This window comes from Podarcis muralis, chromosome 6, assembly GCF_964188315.1.
Source record: "Podarcis muralis chromosome 6, rPodMur119.hap1.1, whole genome shotgun sequence".
NCBI lineage: Eukaryota > Metazoa > Chordata > Lepidosauria > Squamata > Lacertidae > Podarcis > Podarcis muralis.
Genome location: NC_135660.1, coordinates 76680306 through 76701011, shown reverse-complemented (window position 1 = coordinate 76701011; position 20706 = coordinate 76680306). Strand labels below are relative to the sequence as shown.

Here is a 20706-nt window from a genome sequence, read left to right as displayed (position 1 = left end):
CAATGCGTCTTAAGGGAGGTACACTTGGCACTAACATTGCTATCTTTTACATGCCAGGCAAAACTTTAAATACTATAGTAGTAGTAGTAGTAGTAGTAGTAGTAGGAAGAAGAAGAAGAAGAAGAAGAAGAAGAAGAAGAAGAAGAAGAAGAAGAAGAAGAAGAAGAAGCAGCAGCAGCAGCAGCAGCAGCAGCTCTCCAGGAATTGAGACAGAAACCTTTCCCAGCCCTACCTGAAAATGCCAGGGATTGAACCTGGGATGCTCTGCATGCAAAGCATGTGTTACACGGCTGAGTTACAGCCCTGACAGCTGCTTTAAATCTCTGTGTGCACACCAGCTCCATGCCCAGAGCTATATGCAGGCACAGAATCAGGCTGTCTGTGGTTTGTGCAGCAATGACATCCATGCAGCCCAGTTCTTCAAATGGCACCAGATTATTCTGCAGTTCTATAAATGGCTCCTGTGTCAGGACCTGGCATGCACAGCCATTTAAAGGGTCCATTCTGTGCTCAAGGGTCATATAAAAAGAAAATGCAAACTAGGCTATCCACAGTAATCTAATGAGCTTGATGTTTTGATTCACATATGTGCATGCTGATCCCTTAATCACCACAGGACCAAGGGGTGACTTGCACATGTAAATGTGCCTTCACAGTTCTAACGCCACAGGCAGAACTTCCATTTCATTTCCCATCACCTAAAACACAATGCATTTCTTTTACATATCCCACTGTGGGTCATATCATGGGTGGGTGCTCATGTGCTTTGCACTATGTAAAGGTAAAGGGACCCCTGACCATTAGGTCCTGCCATGACCGACTCTGGGGTTGCAGCGCTCATCTCGCTTTATTGGCCAAGGGAGGTGGCGTACAGCTTCCGGGTCATGTGGCCAGCATGACTAAGCCGCTTCTGGCGAACCAGAGTGGTACCTAGTTATCTACTTGCACTTTGACGTTTTTGAACTGCTAGGTTGGCAGGAGCAGAGGCCGAGCAATGGGAGCTCATCCTGTGGCAGGGATTCGAACCGCCGACCTTCTGATCGGCAAGTCCTAGGCTCTGTGGTTTAACCTACAACGCCACCCGCGTATGTAGGATAGTGCAAATTTCCCCTTCCTGTGTGCTGCATGGAGAGCCTCACCTAACACATCTCGCTTTGAGCATCATAGATGAAGGCTTATCTGGTCCTCTAAAATGTGGGGAAGGTATCTGGGCGATGTAGGTGGCTGAACTAATTGTCAAACATCAGGAAATGCATCACTCCCCACAAAAAAAGCAAATGAAGTTGTGGATTTGCATAAGATTCGGATATGCTCGTTTCTGTATAGATGCCAATGTGAAAATATATTTACAATTCGCATCTATACAATGTGTGTGTGTATGTGTCTATCACATCACCACAGTGGGGGAGACAGTGGCCAAGTGACCTGTGTGTCTGCTCAGTCTACTGTCCAGGTACTAACTGTTGATGGCCCCTGCTCTCCTATCTCATGGTTCCTTATCATTGGACTCAACAGGCATTCAAACAGAGGACACCTTCAAAGGGAAGGCTGTCCTCTGTGAAGCATGACACATGGCAACTTTGATCATTGCACGCAACTCCATCCGGATTGGAGCCGCATGTTACATAGCTGCTGTGAAAAGGATTTCTACTGTGAATGCCCTTTTCAAATCTGTGCCCGTTCCCCTTCAGCTTTGAAAAACGTCTCTTCCAGCTAGCTGTGAAGGGCTGGTATTAGTTCCACCCTAAATCCTGCCACATCAGTGAGTGCAACGAAGTCTGCAGGTGGATGAAAAAGACTACCATAACCTCCACATCTGCTTCTTACAGAAGATGTATAGAAAGCAGATCTCCAGAGGTGGGGCTGGAGGTAGCATGGCTTCCCTCAGAGATAAAGCCTTGTTATGCTTCTCATGTCACAGTGGTATTTTTTAAAAGGTGTTTTCATTCTCCATCTTCAGCTGCAAAAAAATAAGTGTGGCTGTATTTGCTCATCACCATGGCTTGTTATGGTTGCTTCTCCTATTCCTCTGCTCTCTCACCACTGTCAAGATTTCTGATTGCAATCTCAAGGGGGCAAGGACCTACTGCTTTTCCTGCTGCTGCAGAGCACCATGATGAACATTGATGGTGCCATATAAATGAATAAAATGTAAGAATAACAATGTGCATGTGTCGTCAAGCACAAGTGTGAGGAGAAGCACGCATGCCTTAGAAAAGTAGCAGGAGGAATTTAATTGTCTAATACCTTCAAAAGATAGATACCACTTATATTTTTCAGGTAATCTCACAGTAGCTTCACAGGCATCTCTCTGACTATCTCAAATATAAAATGCAAGACATATAAACAACCACACATTAAATATAAACTGAAAAAAATAAAAAGAGCTTTTGGCAAAGCCTAACAGGCATGGAGGACCTAGAAGCTTTCTGCCTGGTGTTCCAAAAGAAAGCAACACTGAGGCCAGGTAGGGCCTTGTAGGAAAGAACACCATATAACGCAGACACTAGGGCTCAGCAATATATCACTATATTGCCCAAAACTGGTTTGATGTCCATATCGTGATGTTGGTTTGACCTGTCAACATATCGTGAATCATTATGTGCTTTAGGGCTGGGCAATATATGGTCCAAAACCAGTTTGAAGTCCATATTGTGGTATTGATTTCATAATTTTTGAGCTTTGATACGTATGATTATGTTGTGTGTGTGTGTGTGTGTGTGTGTGTGTGTGTGTGTGTGTTATGCAAAAATCATGATGCGGGAAAAACCACGAAGCCAGCCAATGCCTCCACATAGCTCCATCCTTATTTCAGGCATCGTAATATATTGGTATATCGCAATGCTTAGCTGGTGATATATCGTGATGTTGAAAACCAGATATTGCCCAGCCCTAGCAGACACACTCTTGAGTGTGAGTTTTCCAGAATTTTTTGAACTGGAAAGACTTCCTAGACAAATTAGGTTCCACTTCAGTATATTTCTTTTACTTTCATTTAATAAGGGAAGCCAAAAACTTTGGAAGTCCCAAGCTTGCCTAATATTGGATTTGCAAAGGTCATCCATTCACTGAGTCTAACCATTTTGAATTTATTCATTTATTTACGGTCAAGCGGTATATACATTTCATAAAATAAATATAACAAATAAATGATTGCCAATGAACTTATGAAAATTTTCTGCACGGTATCACTGGTTGCTACCTGCACGGTATCACTGGTTGCTTCTGTCAGAGGAGGCACTCAGAAAAAAAGTAGAATCAAAACTGTTTGGTTGGCTGATACGTGAGAAGGCACTTGGGTCTCAAGCTTGAGCAGTGTGATCCTAAATGTACCTGCTCCCAAAAAAGCTTCATTAAATCTAATTGGACTTACTCTTACTCTTAATTGCAGCCTATGTCAGTACCAGCCCTTTGAACTGAATCTGGAATCAATCAAGAATCCCAAAGCAGTAGAAGTAGTGGGGTGATCATAACACTCTGACCAGCTGCATTGCTGCTGCTTACTCAGAAGCATGGGTTACACCAGCGAGTTTGCACCATGCTGACCACACCACTGCCCTTCTCTCTCCTCTGCTTCCCAGCAAGCAGTAGCAATGTGGCCCGCTGGATGGAGGTCAGGCCATCCGCTACTCTTCCAAAGGGGTCATTTTTCTATTTTTCACGGCCCTTCTTTGCAGTTTTTGGGAACTGTTTTCCTTCTGCCTCTCAGAACTTCTCAGCTTCATCCCTTCCTTTCCCACACACTCTTTTGCAAAAGGGTCGCCACCTCTCTCAGAGGGGGGAAATTGTTAATTGATTTAAATGCATGCAAATGGAATTTGCTATGGCCTAACAAGAAAGCCATGGTAAAAAAAAAAAATAAAAATGGGACAAGAGGCAAGATTCCCCAAGGAAGGAGCAATGCTGCATTCATGCCACTCATGCGCCAAAGCAGATTGGCTACGGCCTCGGTAATGTGCAAACGTTTCCACCATGGCAACAACAAAGAACTCCTTCTTCTTGCCTGCCATTGCATTTGGAAAAGTTTTATCCAGTGAGGCTGTACTGAGTTTTGAATGCCCCAGCATATCTGGGCTGACTTCACCCGTCAAACTGAATTCTCTTCAGCCTTTTGGCTGAGGCTTCACAAATTGAATACGGTCAGGAGTTTGAGGTTTCAGATGCTCAATCCTGTCTTCCTTGTTTGGGCTAATTTAACCTGTCCTTTTTACCAAAACAGTGGGTGATGAGAAGGTGGCTATGTCCAAATGGAAAACCTTTGGTGGGCAACTAAATTCTAAGTCCCATTTGAAATTTTTGAGCGGTTAAACACACTGTGCAAGGCAACTGGGCAGAGCCAGCCAAATCTAAGCATAATGCCTTGAAAGGTCCTTCAGACCTCCCTGCTGCAGATTTTATGGAAGAAGGACCATAGCTCAGTGGTACAGTAGATGCTTTGCATGCAGAAGGTCACTTGTTCAATCCCTGGCATCTCCAGGTAGGATTGGGAATGCCCCCTGACTAGTACCCTAGGAAGGAGAGAGGGAGGGATCTGTCAGTTCTGGTTCTCCCAGTCACTCATTTCTCCAATCTTAAATTCAGTTCTCCATATTTCTGCCGTATGAAAATGCACCAGCATTTTAGTCTGAATTTCTCCTATTACACACACTTTTTTCTCCTGCTCCGGAGGGTAGGATTGGAACCAATGCCTTCAAGTTACAAGAAAGGAGATTCCAAAATAGCTGGAGGGCTGTATAGTCAATACAGAGTTTTAGAAACGTCAAGAATAACTTTCTGACAGTAAGAGCTGTTCAAAAGCTGTAGAACGGTCTCCCCTCAGCAGGTTGTGGACTCTTCTTCCTTGGAGGTTTTTAAGTAGAGGTTGGATGGCCATCTGTCATGGATGCTTTAGCTGAGATTTCTGCATTGCAGGGGGTTGGACTAGATGACCCTCGGGGTCCTTCTAACTATACAATTCTATGAAATATCCACTGGTTTGTTTTTCAAAATAACCTACTTACCGGTACATACAGAAAATAAGCTTGTCAGGAGGGAGAATCCTAATAGCCCTAACCACACAGGGATGAGGAAGTTGTCCCTGCTCAAATTCTACCATTTGCACAACTTTGAAAAAAGTGCTAAATGTTTCCATTGTGTCATCCTATCTACTATACACACACATTTTAATTAAGTGGAGTGTTTTCTATTGAGTGGCATAATATTTAAGAAAAATATACAGGCTCATTGTGATGGGTACATTTGGGCTGCATGTTTGATATTTCTTTTTCATGCCTTTTGGGTAATTACCAACGATATGAAACCGAACCCGAGCTGAAAATATACCAAGTGCGTTTAATGTCAACACGCGACTATTTGCATCCTCCAACTATTTGCAAGCTTTGCTGTCTTTCCAAACAAAAGTGCTTTCACTTCATCTCAAATTCCTTCCTCATGCTTCTGCAATAATAAATCCATGAGCTTCCAGGAGGTATTCTATTGCAAATTCAAATGATCAAGTGTGTTTAATTTCCTGGCCTCTTCAAGGAGGCCCACCTAACGCTTTGTAGATCTGAAACGGGAAAAAGGTAATAATTTATCGGACAGGGAAGAATTGTGACATCATAAGGATTCAATCTGGTTAATAAAGCCTTGGTTTTTTGCATGTTAATTGGACTGAAACAGCACAGGAGCATTTTTGAAAGATGTCTTCCTATTTTGCAATTCTACAGCGCTCTTTTCCAGGCACCAGAGCTGCTCTAATCTCTAATTTCTTCTTTCTGAAAAAATCACCCCAAGCAATGTTGCTTCTAAACTGGGCTTGAAAAGACACACATGAGCTGAAAAATTTGGGGTGACTCTATTTTGGGTAATGAGCACAGAGCAGTGGCTTTTCTGTGGATGTATCCTCAGATAGAATGTGCTTCCCACAGAAACTTATCAGGCCCTCAATTGATTTTGTTCTGTTGTCAAGTGAATACTGTGCCTTGGAAGCTGCTCTCTGATCATTGCATTGGTGGGCACATAAGTGAAACTTTAAATCAGCTGCTGTCAAATATTACATGTAGGCCTGATGTGATCATTCGCTTCAGTAGTTATTGTAACTTTATTTTTCAAGAGGGCTGTTTTTATCATGGGCTTCATGTATTTAAGTTATAGTATATATGTCTTTGGGTGCTGAGAGCCTGGCTTCATGAGTAAGGCTCATGTATATAATTAAGTAGACCCCCCTCCCTGCTGAACTGCAGGTGCTTGACAAAAACTTTCCTATTTAAGCAGGCATCTTAGGGTGATTTTCGCTTTCTGTGAAAAGTTTAATTGCCTTTAAACTTTGGGAAAAAATGCATTTTATGTAGACAACATAGGAATTCTGAATATTAAGCTTTTTAAAGAAAGAAGACAAGAGAAATACATGGTTAGAGCAATCCAGCAGACACACCCCATGCTGTGCTGGGTCTATTTATTTATTTACGTATGTATTTATATTTATAAAAATATTTATATACTGCTGTAATATAAATTTGTGTGGATTAGGCAGAGATATCCCAGCAGAGGCACCTGTGTGTGTGTTGATTAGGCAGAGGAAACCCAACTCTCCCAGTTCACCAACCCACCCACTGTTTACATTGAATTTATAAGCTCCTTGGACAAAAGACTTTGCCACACCCCCACACCCCTTGTTTCACATTGTGCGCAGCAAAGTTACTAGGCAATGATGTTGATGGTCACGAGACCCCACAAAACCAAGCTTCAGGTCCATATTTAACTGAAGGAATCTCTTCTTTGCTATGCCTGACCTCAGAAGCACACCTGCAGCGCTGGAAACCAATGCTGCCATATTTAACTTGCTCTGGATCAAGAAGTTCCTCACCTTGCCCCATGGTCACTGCACAATCTGTAGTTCCCACCACCAACCTCTGCATTAAATACCACTATCAGGGAAAACGCTTTAAAATTTAATTTGTGCAAATTTCATTTGGATTGCCTTGCTTTAAAAAGAGAGAAGAAGACAAGCACTATAGTTTTTAATCCTGTTTTTTGTTCTTTTCTGTTTTTTGAGGCATGATTTGAACAGAGTCCAGTTGATCTCTTGCTACATTTAACATATAGTTAACTGACATGGAACAATGCGCACCTGGTAGTTTTTCAGGTAAAGCTGATTGAAAGTATCAACCTGCAGGGTGGTGCATAAGAAGCTGGGTCTGAGATAGTTACCATACAGTGGATTTTTAAAACGCACGGCACACAAGGTGGGGCGACCAGGATCACACCAACCTGCCCTGTTCTTTCACTGGTATCTGCAAAAAGGCTTCCCACAAATGGGGTGGAGGTGGAACTACAACAGACTGTTGGGCTTATGCGGACTTTACATGTGTGGGCAGGGGTGCCAACTTCAATAAAATATTGGGGGGGGGGCAGGTAAGCCCTGCCCCACATAACTGATCACATGATGCAGCACATGCATACCATTTGAATGGAAATGCCCATCCATTTTGGGGGGCCAGACCCCCTCAAATATTTTAGGGGGGTGAAGGGACCTCAGCCCCTAGGAGTTGGCTCCTATGTGGGGTGCTGCTAGTGGTAATGCAGTCAATACAGGTAGTCTAGCTGGATCCAATGGACTGAGCAGAGCCCAGGAGGTGGGCTGATCCTAAATCAGCCCCCAGATTTAGGATCAGTGTTTTCCTTCTCCAAGGTGGGCTACCCTCCCAGGTTGACGAGCCCCATCCGTCCCACAAGCACCAGCTGATCCTACTCTTGTGCTTGGCAGTAATAGCACTGGAGGAAGAAAACGGGACGTTCCCGGTTGAAATCAGAAGCTGGGATAGCTTCAGTAATTCCATGAATGTCCCAGGGAAATAGGGACACTTGATGGGTACAGAACTAGGGCCTGTAAATGAATTCCTTAATTTTATTCTGGGCATTCAACAGCTTCCTTCCACTTCACCGCTTCCAGAGTGGCTTACATTTAACAATTAAAATGCATTATTCTGCCACCACAACCATCACTGCCTCAGAGGCAGATCTGAAATGCAGCCCTGTGCTAGGCTTCTGCTCCAGGTTAGGACGCAGTGACCCAAAGGAACTGTGGGTGGAGGAATGTTCACATTACAGCTGGCCGATTTGCACCTGTTGAGGGGATAAATAAAGCAACGCTCTTCTAGTTTTTCATTCACAGCCAGCCCCTTGAGTTGCAGGGGAATGGAGACGGCATCTTCTCAGCCTGTCAAAGTGGAAACATTCCTCAAGTATGATGGAAGCAAAGCTCGCTACTGATCTCGCACTGCTCTGTTTAGGCAGAGGTGGCAAACTTCACTAGCAGCATGCTTTTGTGTTGTCAACCATGGACAATGTATTCCAACATGGTTTTTCAGCTCTCTCTTCTTTTTCTGGCTACTGTGCCTTTAGCAGCAGACTTTTGGATGCAGAATATTAACAACAACAATTTTCCATGGCACGAAGGTAACATTTACGCAGCTGTCCTGGAGATAGCCCCAGCTTTCTAGTACCAGTTCTGGGAAAGCCACTATACCCCATTTGGTCTTCTAAGAGAATACCTTTCAAAACAATTTGTTTGAGTCCCTAGAACTTGCCATTATTCCAACTTCAGCTCCTCCGGCAGTGCGGGAATCTCTAGGGATCTCTTGGGGGAGGAGAAAGTGGATACATCTTAACTATATAGCACGCTCACATGGACACACGTCAACTCATGGCTTCCTTTCCACACTTTCCGCAGCAGTTATCTATGCACAGCCAAGACTGGCACTGAAATTGCCAGATGGGTTTATCTCCCCTCTCCTGCTCTGGGGGTTCCCTTTCTTCTTCTGCATCTGGCTACCATACACGGAACCTCTCCCGTCTCAGAGAAAGAGATCACAGAGAGCATATTGTTAGGCATCCTCTGCTTCCCAGAGTGGTGAGGACCTGTCCAAGTACAATGTTATAGGGCTTACTGGGAATCCTATAATCCCACCTACTTAGTCCTGAGTTCAATGGGCCTTATTCTGAGCAAGTGGGTATAGGATTGCACCCTTAGCTTCCTTTAGACAAGCAGACTCCTAAAAAAGGCAGAAAACCCACTGGTTCCGTATCAGATTCCCAAGAACAGGGGAGGGCCCCGACCCTGGTCTGCTTCTGTCTAGCTAAATCCACAATTCTTCTTGCCACTACATAACCTTTCTCTAAATTAAAACTTGCTTTTTACTCGTTACATTACATAATTATATTTGCATTTTGCCTTTTCTCCAAGGGGCTCAAGGCAATGGTCCTCCCTGCCTCCATTTTATCCTTGCAACAATCCTATGTGTTAGCTTAGGCCCAATATGGGCTGAAGGCCAACAGTGAGGTTCACAATGGAGCTTCTCTGCCCCTCCCATTACCCTGAATCTATATTACATTCTAAGCACAGAAGAGGCATTGTAGAGTTGGAAGAGACCCTGAGGATCATCTAGTCCAACCCCCTTCAATGCAGGAATATGCAGCTGTCCCATATGGGGATCGAACCTGCAACCTTGGCATTATCGGCACCATGCTGTAACCAACTGAGCTGTCCAACCTCTCTGGATCTCCTCAATGAGTCAACTTTCACCACCTTCTGAGAAATCCCAACATCTAAACAAACAAACAAACCATTGCTGCAAACAGTGGTACCTCGGGTTAAGTACTTAATTCGTTCCAGAGGTCTGTTCTTAACCTGAAACTGTTCTTAACCTGAAGCACCACTTTAGCTAATGGGGCCTCCTGCTGCTGCCGCGCCACCGGAGCACGATTTCTGTTCTTATCCTGAAGCAAAGTTCTTAACCTGAAGCACTATTACTGGGTTGCCGGAGTCTGTAACCTGAAGCGTATGTAACCTGAAGCGTATGTAACCCGAGGTACCACTGTATTCTTAACAGAATACTCTGGAACTGGCCACCCACTTTGGACTCGGCTTATGAGAAGATGTATGTTGGACGTTCCGAATTACTTGCCTTACCCATACATTCCAGGGGTGTGAAGCAAGCACTGCATTAGTTCCCGATCAAAATGCCTTCCTACATTACAGGGGACTTTAAATATAGAGTGTCAATCCATGGCTAGGCTTCAGAGCAGCATACGTGCGATCCAGGGCAGGTAAAGACTGTATAGCCCTTCGCTATTGTCATTTTATGTGGCATGCAGACACAGAGTAATTGCAGCCAGGGCTGGCTGTACATCAAAGGGCTATAGGCTGTTAAAGTACATTAAGAGTCCGGAGCCAACAGCCTTTTAAAAAGAAAGGGGTTTAAATCAGTATTTAGGTCAGCAATGATGGCTAACCAGCAGCAGTGGAGAAACGAAGCCAAAATAGTCCAGCAATTGGTATTTGTCCTCCCAAGTATGGCAAGATGACATAGCTCCATGATCACGAAAGGCAGAGTTATTTCCAGCTCTACCAGCTGCCCCTTGCCAAACACACCAGAACTTGCAGAGGACCATGAATATGAATTAAGTCAAAATGTATATAGGAAGCTGCCTTATGCAGAATTGGACCCTTGGTCCATTTAACTTGTATTGTCCACACTGACAGACAGTGGTTCTCCCGGGTTTCAGAGTGCTGACATTTCCAGTCCACATGGAGATTTTGTCTGTGAAATGGCCCCAATCTCCCTTCCTCAGCAACCCAACAGACAGCCGGGAGAGGGATGGATAGATCCCTTTGACAGATGTCTGAAGTGGTAGCTTGCAAGGGGCTCCCACCACACACTCCTCCTTCCATTGCTCCATCTGCACACCCACACCCATTTACCCCCTCCTTCTTCTCCCTCCAGGCTCGTACCTCCCATTAAATTATGTCATGAGCCATATGTTCCCCAGCTGTGCTCTACATGCCCATATTTCTGTAATAGCAAAATGAAGTATTGGTGCTTATAAAAGCGGTCAATGAGTGAGAGCCAAAGTGATCACTAGGGAAGTCTGGCAATACTTTCAATTTTTGCATGGATATTATTATTTAATGAAAGTTTCTGGATGTTGATGGAGCATGCAAGTTACAGGAAGCAAAAGAGGTCATTCTTGATGGCTCTATTCTGATCAGAGGCACTAGGAGAATGGAATTGATTTAATCCAAGTTCTTAGATGCTGCAAAGGAATTGATGGAGCGGGACTAACATACTCGGAATCCATACCCCCCCCCCAAAAAAAATACGGTTGCTCTTCTTCTTTTGAGGGATATTGCACTGTACTAAAAAATATAATAGAAGCATGGCGCATAAGAATAGTGGGAAGAAATCCAGTTCTCACATAACAATACCCTAATGATTTGGGGAAGGGGAATACCGCTCAGTGAATAGCTGCCACAGCCTTAAATCATGTGAACTGCAATTCTTCTGGCATCATGTTCGCAGGGTTGACTGAAATTTTGTACAAGACAGCAGGGGGGACACAGCGCCTAAGACTAAGAGCTACAAAGCTTCTTCTTCAAATCTTACCTCTGTCATTTCATTATGGGGCACTGGCACTACTTTTCCCTCCCACTAAGTATCATAATTGCTCATGAAGATCTGCTGTCTCAATAGACAAGATGCTGTTTTTGCACTCATTCACTATCCTGTCTCTTGGCCTTTCAAATACTTGCAATTTCCCTCTTTGATAACCAGAAACTTTCCTGCAGTTGCTGATTAAAAAAATTATCAATGGATACTTAATGTCTATTTGTTTGTATGCACTGTCCTTTCACTTAAATATCTCCTGTGGTCAAGCTGAATGGGTTCATTGCTACTATATTTCTAAAGGCCAGAACAAAATGCCAGAGGCATCACCTTCACTCAAAGCATCCATGATAGAGTAACTCAAGCTGATTGTGAGCAAGCCGAGTAATGTTATCACACAATGAATTCCGAAAAGGCAATAGATAATAAAGAACATGTAACTGATACAAAAAATGGCAGGAGTGAAGCACCTTTTTCAACTTAAACAATATTGATTTGCCACCATGCAATGCCTGCTGCTGGTACAGGCAAAGAGACACACATCACGATGCCAGAACTAACATCCAGAACCCTAGATGTTGCTGATAAAGACATCTGCCATTGCTGGGGTTCTAAATTCCAGTCATATTAAAAACTCTAGCTATACAAAAAAAACCACGTTGGTAGTGCACGTAGTTGGCTTCAACCACCCACCCTGCCCTGCAAAAAGATGAAGCAGAGTCATTTTGGAAGGCAATATGCTTAAAATTCCCCAGGAAGCAATAGCGGTGAAACCAAAAGTCTTTTTAAAAACAATCAGACTGCTGCTTCATTGCATACTAGCTCTGACATGCACACCTGCCTAGGGGATAGAGAACGCCGCCTGTTGATTCAGAAGGGCTTGCTCAAAACTCTGCCTCTGGGCCATTCAAGGCCCACCGTGGAAAATTACTCAGCAACTAGCTTTCCTTGGGCCTACTTAGAGCAAGGTATTGGCCCATCACCTCCTGGCAAACAGAAGGGGAAGAAATGGAGGCAGTGAGAGATTTTACTTTCTTGGGCTCCATGATCACTGCAGATGGTGACAGCAGTCACAAAATTAAAAGATGCCTGCTTCTTGGGAGAAAAGCAATGACAAACCTATACAGCATCTTAAAAAGCAGAGACATCACCTTGCCAACAAAGGTCTGTATAGTAAAAGCTATGGTTTTCCCAGTAGTGATGTATGGACGTGAGAGCTGGACCATAAGGCTGGTCATCGAAGAATTGATGCTTTTGAATTATGGTCCTGGAGGAGACTCTTGAGAGTCCCATGGACTGCAAGAAGATCAAACCTCTCCATTCTTAAGGAAATCAGCCCTGAGTGCTCCCTGGAAGGACAGATCCTGAAGCTGAGGCTCCAATACTTTGGCCACCTCATGAGAAGAGAAGACTCCCTGGAAAAGACCCTGATGTTGGGAAAGATGGAGGGCACAAGGAGAAGGGGACGACAGAGGACGAGATGGTTGGATGGTGTTCTCGAAGCTACCAACATGAGTTTGACCAAACTGCGGGAGGCAGTGGAAGACAGGAGTGCCTGGCGTGCTCTGGTCCATGGGGTCACGAAGAGTTGGACACGACTAAACAACAACAACAACAAGCAATCTTTCTACTGTGGAAGGCCACATACCTTTGGGCATAAACTATGTGTCAGTACTGTAGTGGGAAGAGTCTCAACCAGGGATGGGGGGTGCCAGAGACAATAGTGTTCTGCATTAACAGAAGAAAGACTATCCTGGAAGAATACTGATCTTGACATTTTAAAAAGTTATTATTTTATCAAATACAATACCGCCCCTTCCAATTGTTCTGAAACGAAAAGCAAGGAAGGAAAATATAGAGGAAATGAAGAGAAAGGAACTCTGATGAGAGGAAAGAATGGGCAGCCTCAGGAGATTTTGGGGGCTACATAAAAGAGGCTACAGGATGCCCACCTGTGACTTAGACAAATGGTTGGCCACTCTTTGGCTACATGGAGATGGGGAAAGGACAGGCAGGCAGGATTCTTCTGATTTGGTTCAGAGGTTTATAATCTCTAGGGAGGCCCACCTTCTTATAGCACTGGGAAAGTTTTCAGATAAGATCATGGTCACCTGTCAAGGCCACACACACCATTATTTTGGCTTCCTTCCCAACTTGGCAGCAAGCTCCACGAATCAAGCTTGTGGAGGAGCCCACAGGGACAAAGGAGAAAGGCAACCGTGCTGTGTTTGTGGCCCTGTGTCAACAACACTGGGCTACAGAAAACACCGAAACTGCTTTTCACACCTGCTTGCAAGAAAAAGATATTCGGTTCCAGAATTTCAGGCGTTGGAAGCTGCAGGGTGACCTTAAAATCTCACACGCCTGCTTCTCTTTCCTCGCTGCCACCACCCAGCCACTTATTTTTAGATAAATGACAAGGCGTTAAGCACAATGCTCCATTTCATGGGAACACAAAGATATGCCTTCACCTGTCACCCTTCTGATTGACTGCGGCTCCTGTGCTGCATGCTTTTGAAGACGCAACAGAGATCAGATCACCTGGACCTCCCAGAAGGGAATAACTGAAAGTTCTGCCAGCCATCAATTAATTTTTGAGCTTTTGTTATTATTATTTTATGTTGGAAGCTATTTAGTTATGTTGGAAGCTATGTAGCTATTATATATTACGTAAGTGTTCAGTTACGTCGACATACATATGGCAAATATCCAGGTGTTGTGTTTTATATGAGACCTTTTGTGTGAGGATATGTGATGCCAGTTGATAACTGATCTTTTTCAGTATTGCGGGTCTGTACAAATGTACCAGTGTGAGAACAGCAAAGGCAGTCGTGGTGCTTTGCAAAGAGGTTTGCTTCTGTCCCAAAGCGAGCTCTTTAAAAATGGGTCAGAAAGGGTTTTTAATGATATGGAGCCACTGGTCAAGGGACTATATTACTGGGACTGTGCCATCACAAACACACAATTGTATCAATTCCTAGTTCAGTTTTGAAGCTGCTTTCCCCCTCTAAGGCGGTTTGGTTTTTTTAAAAAGAAATGAGGTGGAAATGTATAACTGAAACAACATACCTGTGGCAATTTTTTTTTTTTAAAAAATGGTTTGTTTGAAGCATGCATGGGGAAAGGGTTAAGACTGCTGGGTGAATTATCATTTGATATATTAGCATGTGCATCTGACATGCAAATTCCAAAGCCAGCAACAAGCCAGACTCACACCACAAAGTTAAGAACCCACTCTTGACTTCTTACACCATATATTTTCTTCATCCAAATATTACCAGTTCTTTGCTGTAATGTGTAACTTGGATAAATGAATAATCATTTTTAAAAATTCCCCATACCAATGAACCACCACAAGATACACACACACACACACACACACACACACACACGTAAGAACAGAAACCAGATCTTCCATTCTCACTGTTTAAAAATACCATGTAACCAACTAGACTCCTTGACATATCTGCATTTAGCCAAGATACTGAGTCTGAGTTGACATTTTGGTGATATGAACATTCCAGCTGTTGAGTTTGTGGTCTGGGTTCACCCCATTCATACATGCTCAGTTGCTGCTACAGTGATTGAAGTATGAATATCCATGGAGCTTAATTTATGACACAACGGTTATGTCATTTACATTAAAAAAAATATCTTTTTCTTCCTTGCCCCAAGAGTCTAAGGAGAGTAACCATTTTTCTCTCATTTATCTTTACAAAATTCTTGTGTGTTAAATCAGGCTGAAAGTGACTTATCCAAAGTGGCTGGGTTTGGACACAACACTAAAAAGTATGATTTAGAGTTGTGCTAAGGAATCCCAGGCTTTTACACTTTCCATTATCTTTTATCCTCTGGTTATAGCTGCGAGGAGGGGATTGGAAGCTTTTGCTTGTTTTTAACTAGCTACATTTTAGCACCATGTCCTAATCTAAACAAAGTGTGGCTAGCGTTAATTACAATTTATTGAAAAGAGCCAATTCAAAATGCAACTCATGAAGGTGGCTTGTTTCAATAAACAATGCTTAATATTAACCTCAATTAACTGGTATGAATTAAAATGGAAGTGAAAGCTTCTGTTCTCCAACTCAGCCATGTCAGAGAAAGAAAGGAGAGAGGAAGTTCACAATCCCAAGTCTCGTTCATATACTGTAATGCTAAACCAGGCATGGCCAAACTTGGCCCTCCAGCTGTTTTGGGACTACAACTCCCATCATCCCTAGCTAACAGGACCAGTAGTCAGGAATGATGGGAATTGTAGTCCAAGAACAGCTAGAGACCCAAGTTTGGGAAATGTTGGTCTACAGGATGCCACGTTAGGTACCCTTTGGTTTAGCACAACATTAGAATGAGGTAAATGAGACCATTACAGAAGAAATATTCACACCTGGGCCTCTTTTCTAAAGATGAAATTCTCTGCCCTGATGGTGATTTATATATATATATATAAAGATGATTACACCAGAGGCTACAGGTACCTGGTGGTAAAAGTCCCACACAACTTACCGGTAAATTGTAAGAACTATTCCTGATACAGTGCCTAGGTGCCACTTTTATTTGTAATAAGGGTAATATGACAAACAGCCCATAAAACTTTATTCCTGACAAAAAGGAGCTTCTTGTCTGGTTTATGATGCTTTTATAGAGAGGACAGTATAAAAGTGAGATAGGACAGTATTGAAAATTACAGTTTTGTGTGATATCATCACTCAAATGGATAGCTGGTTGGATGTTCTGAGAGCAGCTTCTAGGTATCTCTTATTTCCTTATTCCCCGTGAGCAAACAGTCAATTATCATGGCAAGAGAAAAGCTACAGGAAAGTTGAGAGGCTCCCGAAAATACTCATAAAAAGATGAATAAATGCATATAAGAAACAGGAACAAACGTGAAAGGTTGATATGCAATTTCCTAATAAAAGTGTTAAAACATGTATCTGCAAAAATATTTTTGTATATTTTTTTATTTTGTATATTCATGTTTGCAAATCAGTCTCAAGAATGGAATCACTGTGTGTCATGAATAACATATCCAGCTCTTGCTCTGTTGCTCAGATGCTGGTCTAGCATCTATTTCTGGATTTGCCTTATCCTAACATGAATACTGAAGCCAAGTTTAATTTTTCCTGACATTAGCACAGCAATTTAGTGCTCAAATTTTGAAAAATACTAACCCCAAAACTTTCCACGGCAAATTCTAGGGCTGATCATACCCTCTATCTTGCAGATATTAATACACACAGCCATAAGAAGTCTGGCACCAACTGGTATCTGAAAACCACTTACTATGTTAATTTTTTGCCAACATGAAATGACTACGGTGTTCTTGTCTGTATACACGTAGTTAATGAATACTCAAGACTGGATCCCTAACGTACCCATGAACTGTAAAGCTCCAATAGGCTCTTCACAGATTTTGGGGGAACAAGGCATTTGTATTATTTATACATACACAAAATTATACATGCATGGAAGACAAGGAGTGACTCATGGGTGTCTATGTGCAATACAACTATTACTGGACTTTGCCACTTCAAATAACAGATGGGGGCAGAATATGTTTTAATGCTTTCCTTAAAAAAACAAAACCCCAAAATATCCTGTAACTAGAAAACTAGCATGTCAGGAGAAATGTTCTAGCTGCTTCCCTGATATGCTAGCTTTGTATGTGCAGTGATACTTCTTTTTTTTGCAATATACAGAAGCTTTCTAATCTGCATTCCCATAAATCACCTTCCACCTTTGCCTGCTCAATGCAATAAACTTCTATGGGGCATTTCCAGCTTCAGTAACTATCACCAGGGCCCCAAACTTGGAAGATCTACACCAGGGGTAGTCAACCTTTTTATACCTGCCACCCACTAATGCCGCCCACTAATTTCCTTACTGCCCACCAGTGCTCAATGGAAGGATTCCGCTTGTGCCGTAGAACCCTGTACCACCCACCAAGAATCCTGAAACGCCCATTAGTGGGCTACTGCCAGGTTGACAACCCCTAATCTACACTGCAGCTCTGGATTTGGGTATGGATGTCACAACCACAGCCTAATCCTGTTAATACTTCTTTTCCCTTAGAAGATTCTTACATAGTACTTTTCTCTCTGAGGAAGAAAAGCCAGGTAGAATAGAGAAGGGGGGGGGAAATCATCTTACTTTGGAGTGAAAAACCTTTCTGACCACTGCAAAACAGAGAATCATAAGCACAGTCTGGAATCTAGCCTCCTCCCCGCAGAAAGCCTCACGGGTTTTAAATCCCACCATGAAGTTTTTCATGCACATTCTTCCATAGGTGCTATTCAAGCTAAAATGCCACAGGGACAGTATATGCACCTGGATCATTCAGAATTAAACATGAGAAGACTGGGATGGGAGGAAGCTTGGAAAACAGGAGAGGTGCCAAGCACAGTGGAGAAGACATAGTAATTAAGAGCTTTTATAGGTTCATTGCTTAGACTACTTTAGTTCATTTTAGTGGTCTCCTGCACTCCAAACAACTACAAAACATTATTCATATTTCCCAAGGAACATTGGGTGGCACCCTATTTTGCACAAGGGGGCTTCCCCCTCTTCCCTTCCCCCTGCTGCCACAGTGCCCCCTCCCTCAAAATATGCTCCAGAGGGTCCCCAAACTATTCAGAATAATTTATGGGGGCTGCATGAGAGAAGTAAAGAATAGAGACTCCATTCTGCTGGAGAGCAGACACTGCTGGATTTCACAAATGGTTGAGGACCACATAGTATAGGGAAGGAAATTTAAACATCCATGCAGCCACACTTGCCTGGATATCTCTTTTATTTCCAGTTATCTATCTTGCTGCTACATCCAAAGCATTTTGAATAAGCATATTGATAATTCATTTTCTCTTAGGCCTACCCAGCTCACTTCTATGCATGGTAAAATTGCGAGTGGGCTTTTATCTCACACGCTTCCACCCTGCTCCCCAAAGGTGGAAATTATGCTTTATTGTGGATATTGAACCTGTAGTAGAAAGCAATTTCAGAGTCCAAGGTACAGTTACTCTTGCCTCCAGATAAATGAAGGCTCTCCTGGTTTGAGATTCACTTCTGAGAGGAGGAGAGGAGAAGTGTTCAGGCCTGAAGCCCACTCCTGATCTCACCACACAGCGAGTTGAGGCAGGCAAAACAGCCCCATAGTCTTCAGCAGGATTTCTGTGGCCCGGTCTCAAGAGAAGTGGTTCATCGCTTTAACAGCCCTGTGGCTACAGGTGAGAAGTTGATCCCAACCCACTTTCCCCTTGATCCTGCATCTGACCCACTCCTCCAAAAACCCTCTGCTGCAAGAAACACTACTCTCATGGTGCCCCACAGCAGGTGAGAGGGATGGGTGGCCTACGAGACCAGGTACAGAACTGTAGCCTCTTCCATAGAGACAGGATGTTTGGCTCGGAACCTACAATGCAATTCTATACATGTCAACTCAAAGTAAGTCCTATTGTGTTCAATGGAGCCTACTATCCAAGTTGGTGGGTAAAGGATTGCAACTGGCCACCAAAATTTCTGAAATTTATGAGAAATTCTCATGCTCTGATTTTAGACTATTCAAATACATTGCAAATACATTTTTTTTGTTCTGTATGCTTCTAAATAATTGGAAGGTACATTTCAGGCAGCAGTCATAAATAAACCCAAGTACTTAACTCCAAAGTGTACATTCTTTGTGTCTAATTATATAGGTAAAAGGAAAACTGACTGCAAGCACCATTAGGGAGTCAGAGTCGTCCCCTGTCCCACCCCACCCCAATTATCTTGATCCTTTTAGGAAGTCCCTAAAATAGATGGCGCCCCACCAGCAGGCCTTCCTCTGGTTAGGTTGCCAATAGTTCTTAAGGAAAGTGGAAGACTGGAATTGCAATAAATACAATAGTCAAGGCTAATTGCACCAATTAAGGAATGCATTACTTGAAGCACAAAATAGCAGGTACCTTTTTAATGCAAGGCATTGTTTTTCACACCCCAGAGGCCTACACTACTGGATTTAAGCTTATCCTATTAATTAGAAAAACTTTACTGGAAAAGCACACCAGTGTCTTTTTCAGATGCTGAAAACGTTTCAGCTCTCTCTCTGGCACTGACAATTGCAAACCATTCTGGTAGCTTAACTATTTTATCTGAACGCAGGAAAAGAGGAGATAAGCCTTACCAGGATGAGATACAAGGGGAACAAAAATAAAAGCTTGGTGTGATTATTATATTTTCTGGGTAAAGTCATCCGGTTTGCAAACACTCAGCTCCACCCTTGTCGATGTGGACTTTTAGTTTGCAGAGTATGGGCAACGTTATGCAAAACAGAGTCTCTTTATCACCAGTTCAGATACAATTTTGCAGACAGAAACATTTGTGGGGAGAGGAAGAGAGAAGATCGGCTGCTAAAATATTTTCTCTGAATCAGAGAAGGCGCAAATGCAGCACACAATTTTTTTTGGGGGGGAGGGGTATCACTGTATTAATGCTATCTTCATAGACACCCCCTCCCATTTTTAACCAAATACAATCTCCCTCTCTCTCATATCTGCCCAGGTCAGATCACACCATTACATGCAGGTTTGCTTCCTTATCCAAGCAAATCTCGAGAGGTATTTTGAGTTGTTAGCACTTACTCTGGAGATGGTCAGAGGCATATTGAAGTCCTTGCCCCCTTGCAGTCGGAACCCCCATGGTCCGGGTCCGTTGAGAGTCACGCTGTAAGACATATTATCTCTCTTTTACGCCAGGAACCCCAGCAGCTCTGTGAAAGAGGGAGGGGGGGGAACAGGTGGGTATTTTGGTTTTTAAAAAAGGAGATATTCTTTTCTCTCGCTCTCTCTCTTTCAATTTAAAGCAGAAAAATAAAGATCTTTTTTGTCTCTTGCCTGGTCAGTCCTGCCGAAGTGTCACCTAAGAATAGATAGGAGTTATAATGCGGATACTGATATCCCTGATGAGGGAGCCCATAAAAGGCTTGTAACCAAACACCGGCTATGCAAAACCTCTGTGACTCAGAGGTCTAATATAGTCCCCCCCTGGGAGGTTAGCAGACCTTTCTAGGCTCCTCAGGTCCCCTCGTCAGACTCAAAGCCACTTTTCTAAGATAATGAAGAGGAGATGTCGTTTTTTAAGCGTGTCAGCCGCTTAAAAAACAATGGCATTAAAAGGAACCTCTGGCCGATATACTCACTTGTCAATAGCATCGTTCTCAAGGCTTCCCTAGTGTACAGTCCCTGACCTATGTCAAATGTGTTTCTGTGACTCTGTGTGTGAAAGAGAGAGCATTAAATGCACCATTGTG

The 20706-nt window shown here is 43.1% G+C and overlaps 1 protein-coding gene across 19 annotated transcripts in view; it reads right to left on the bottom strand.

Moving 5' to 3' along the window:
• The window catches only part of LDB3 (LIM domain binding 3), a 152043-nt gene that overhangs the window by 115733 nt on the left and 15604 nt on the right, over positions 1 to 20706 (bottom strand). For 17 of the 19 annotated variants that reach the window (XM_077930584.1, XM_077930586.1, XM_077930587.1 and 14 more), the window contains exon 1: positions 20039 to 20284. In XM_077930584.1, the coding sequence (XP_077786710.1) occupies positions 20039 to 20131 (93 nt within the window). In that variant the 5' untranslated portion in view covers positions 20132 to 20284. The other 2 variants (XM_077930582.1, XM_077930583.1) reach the window with 2 other exon arrangements.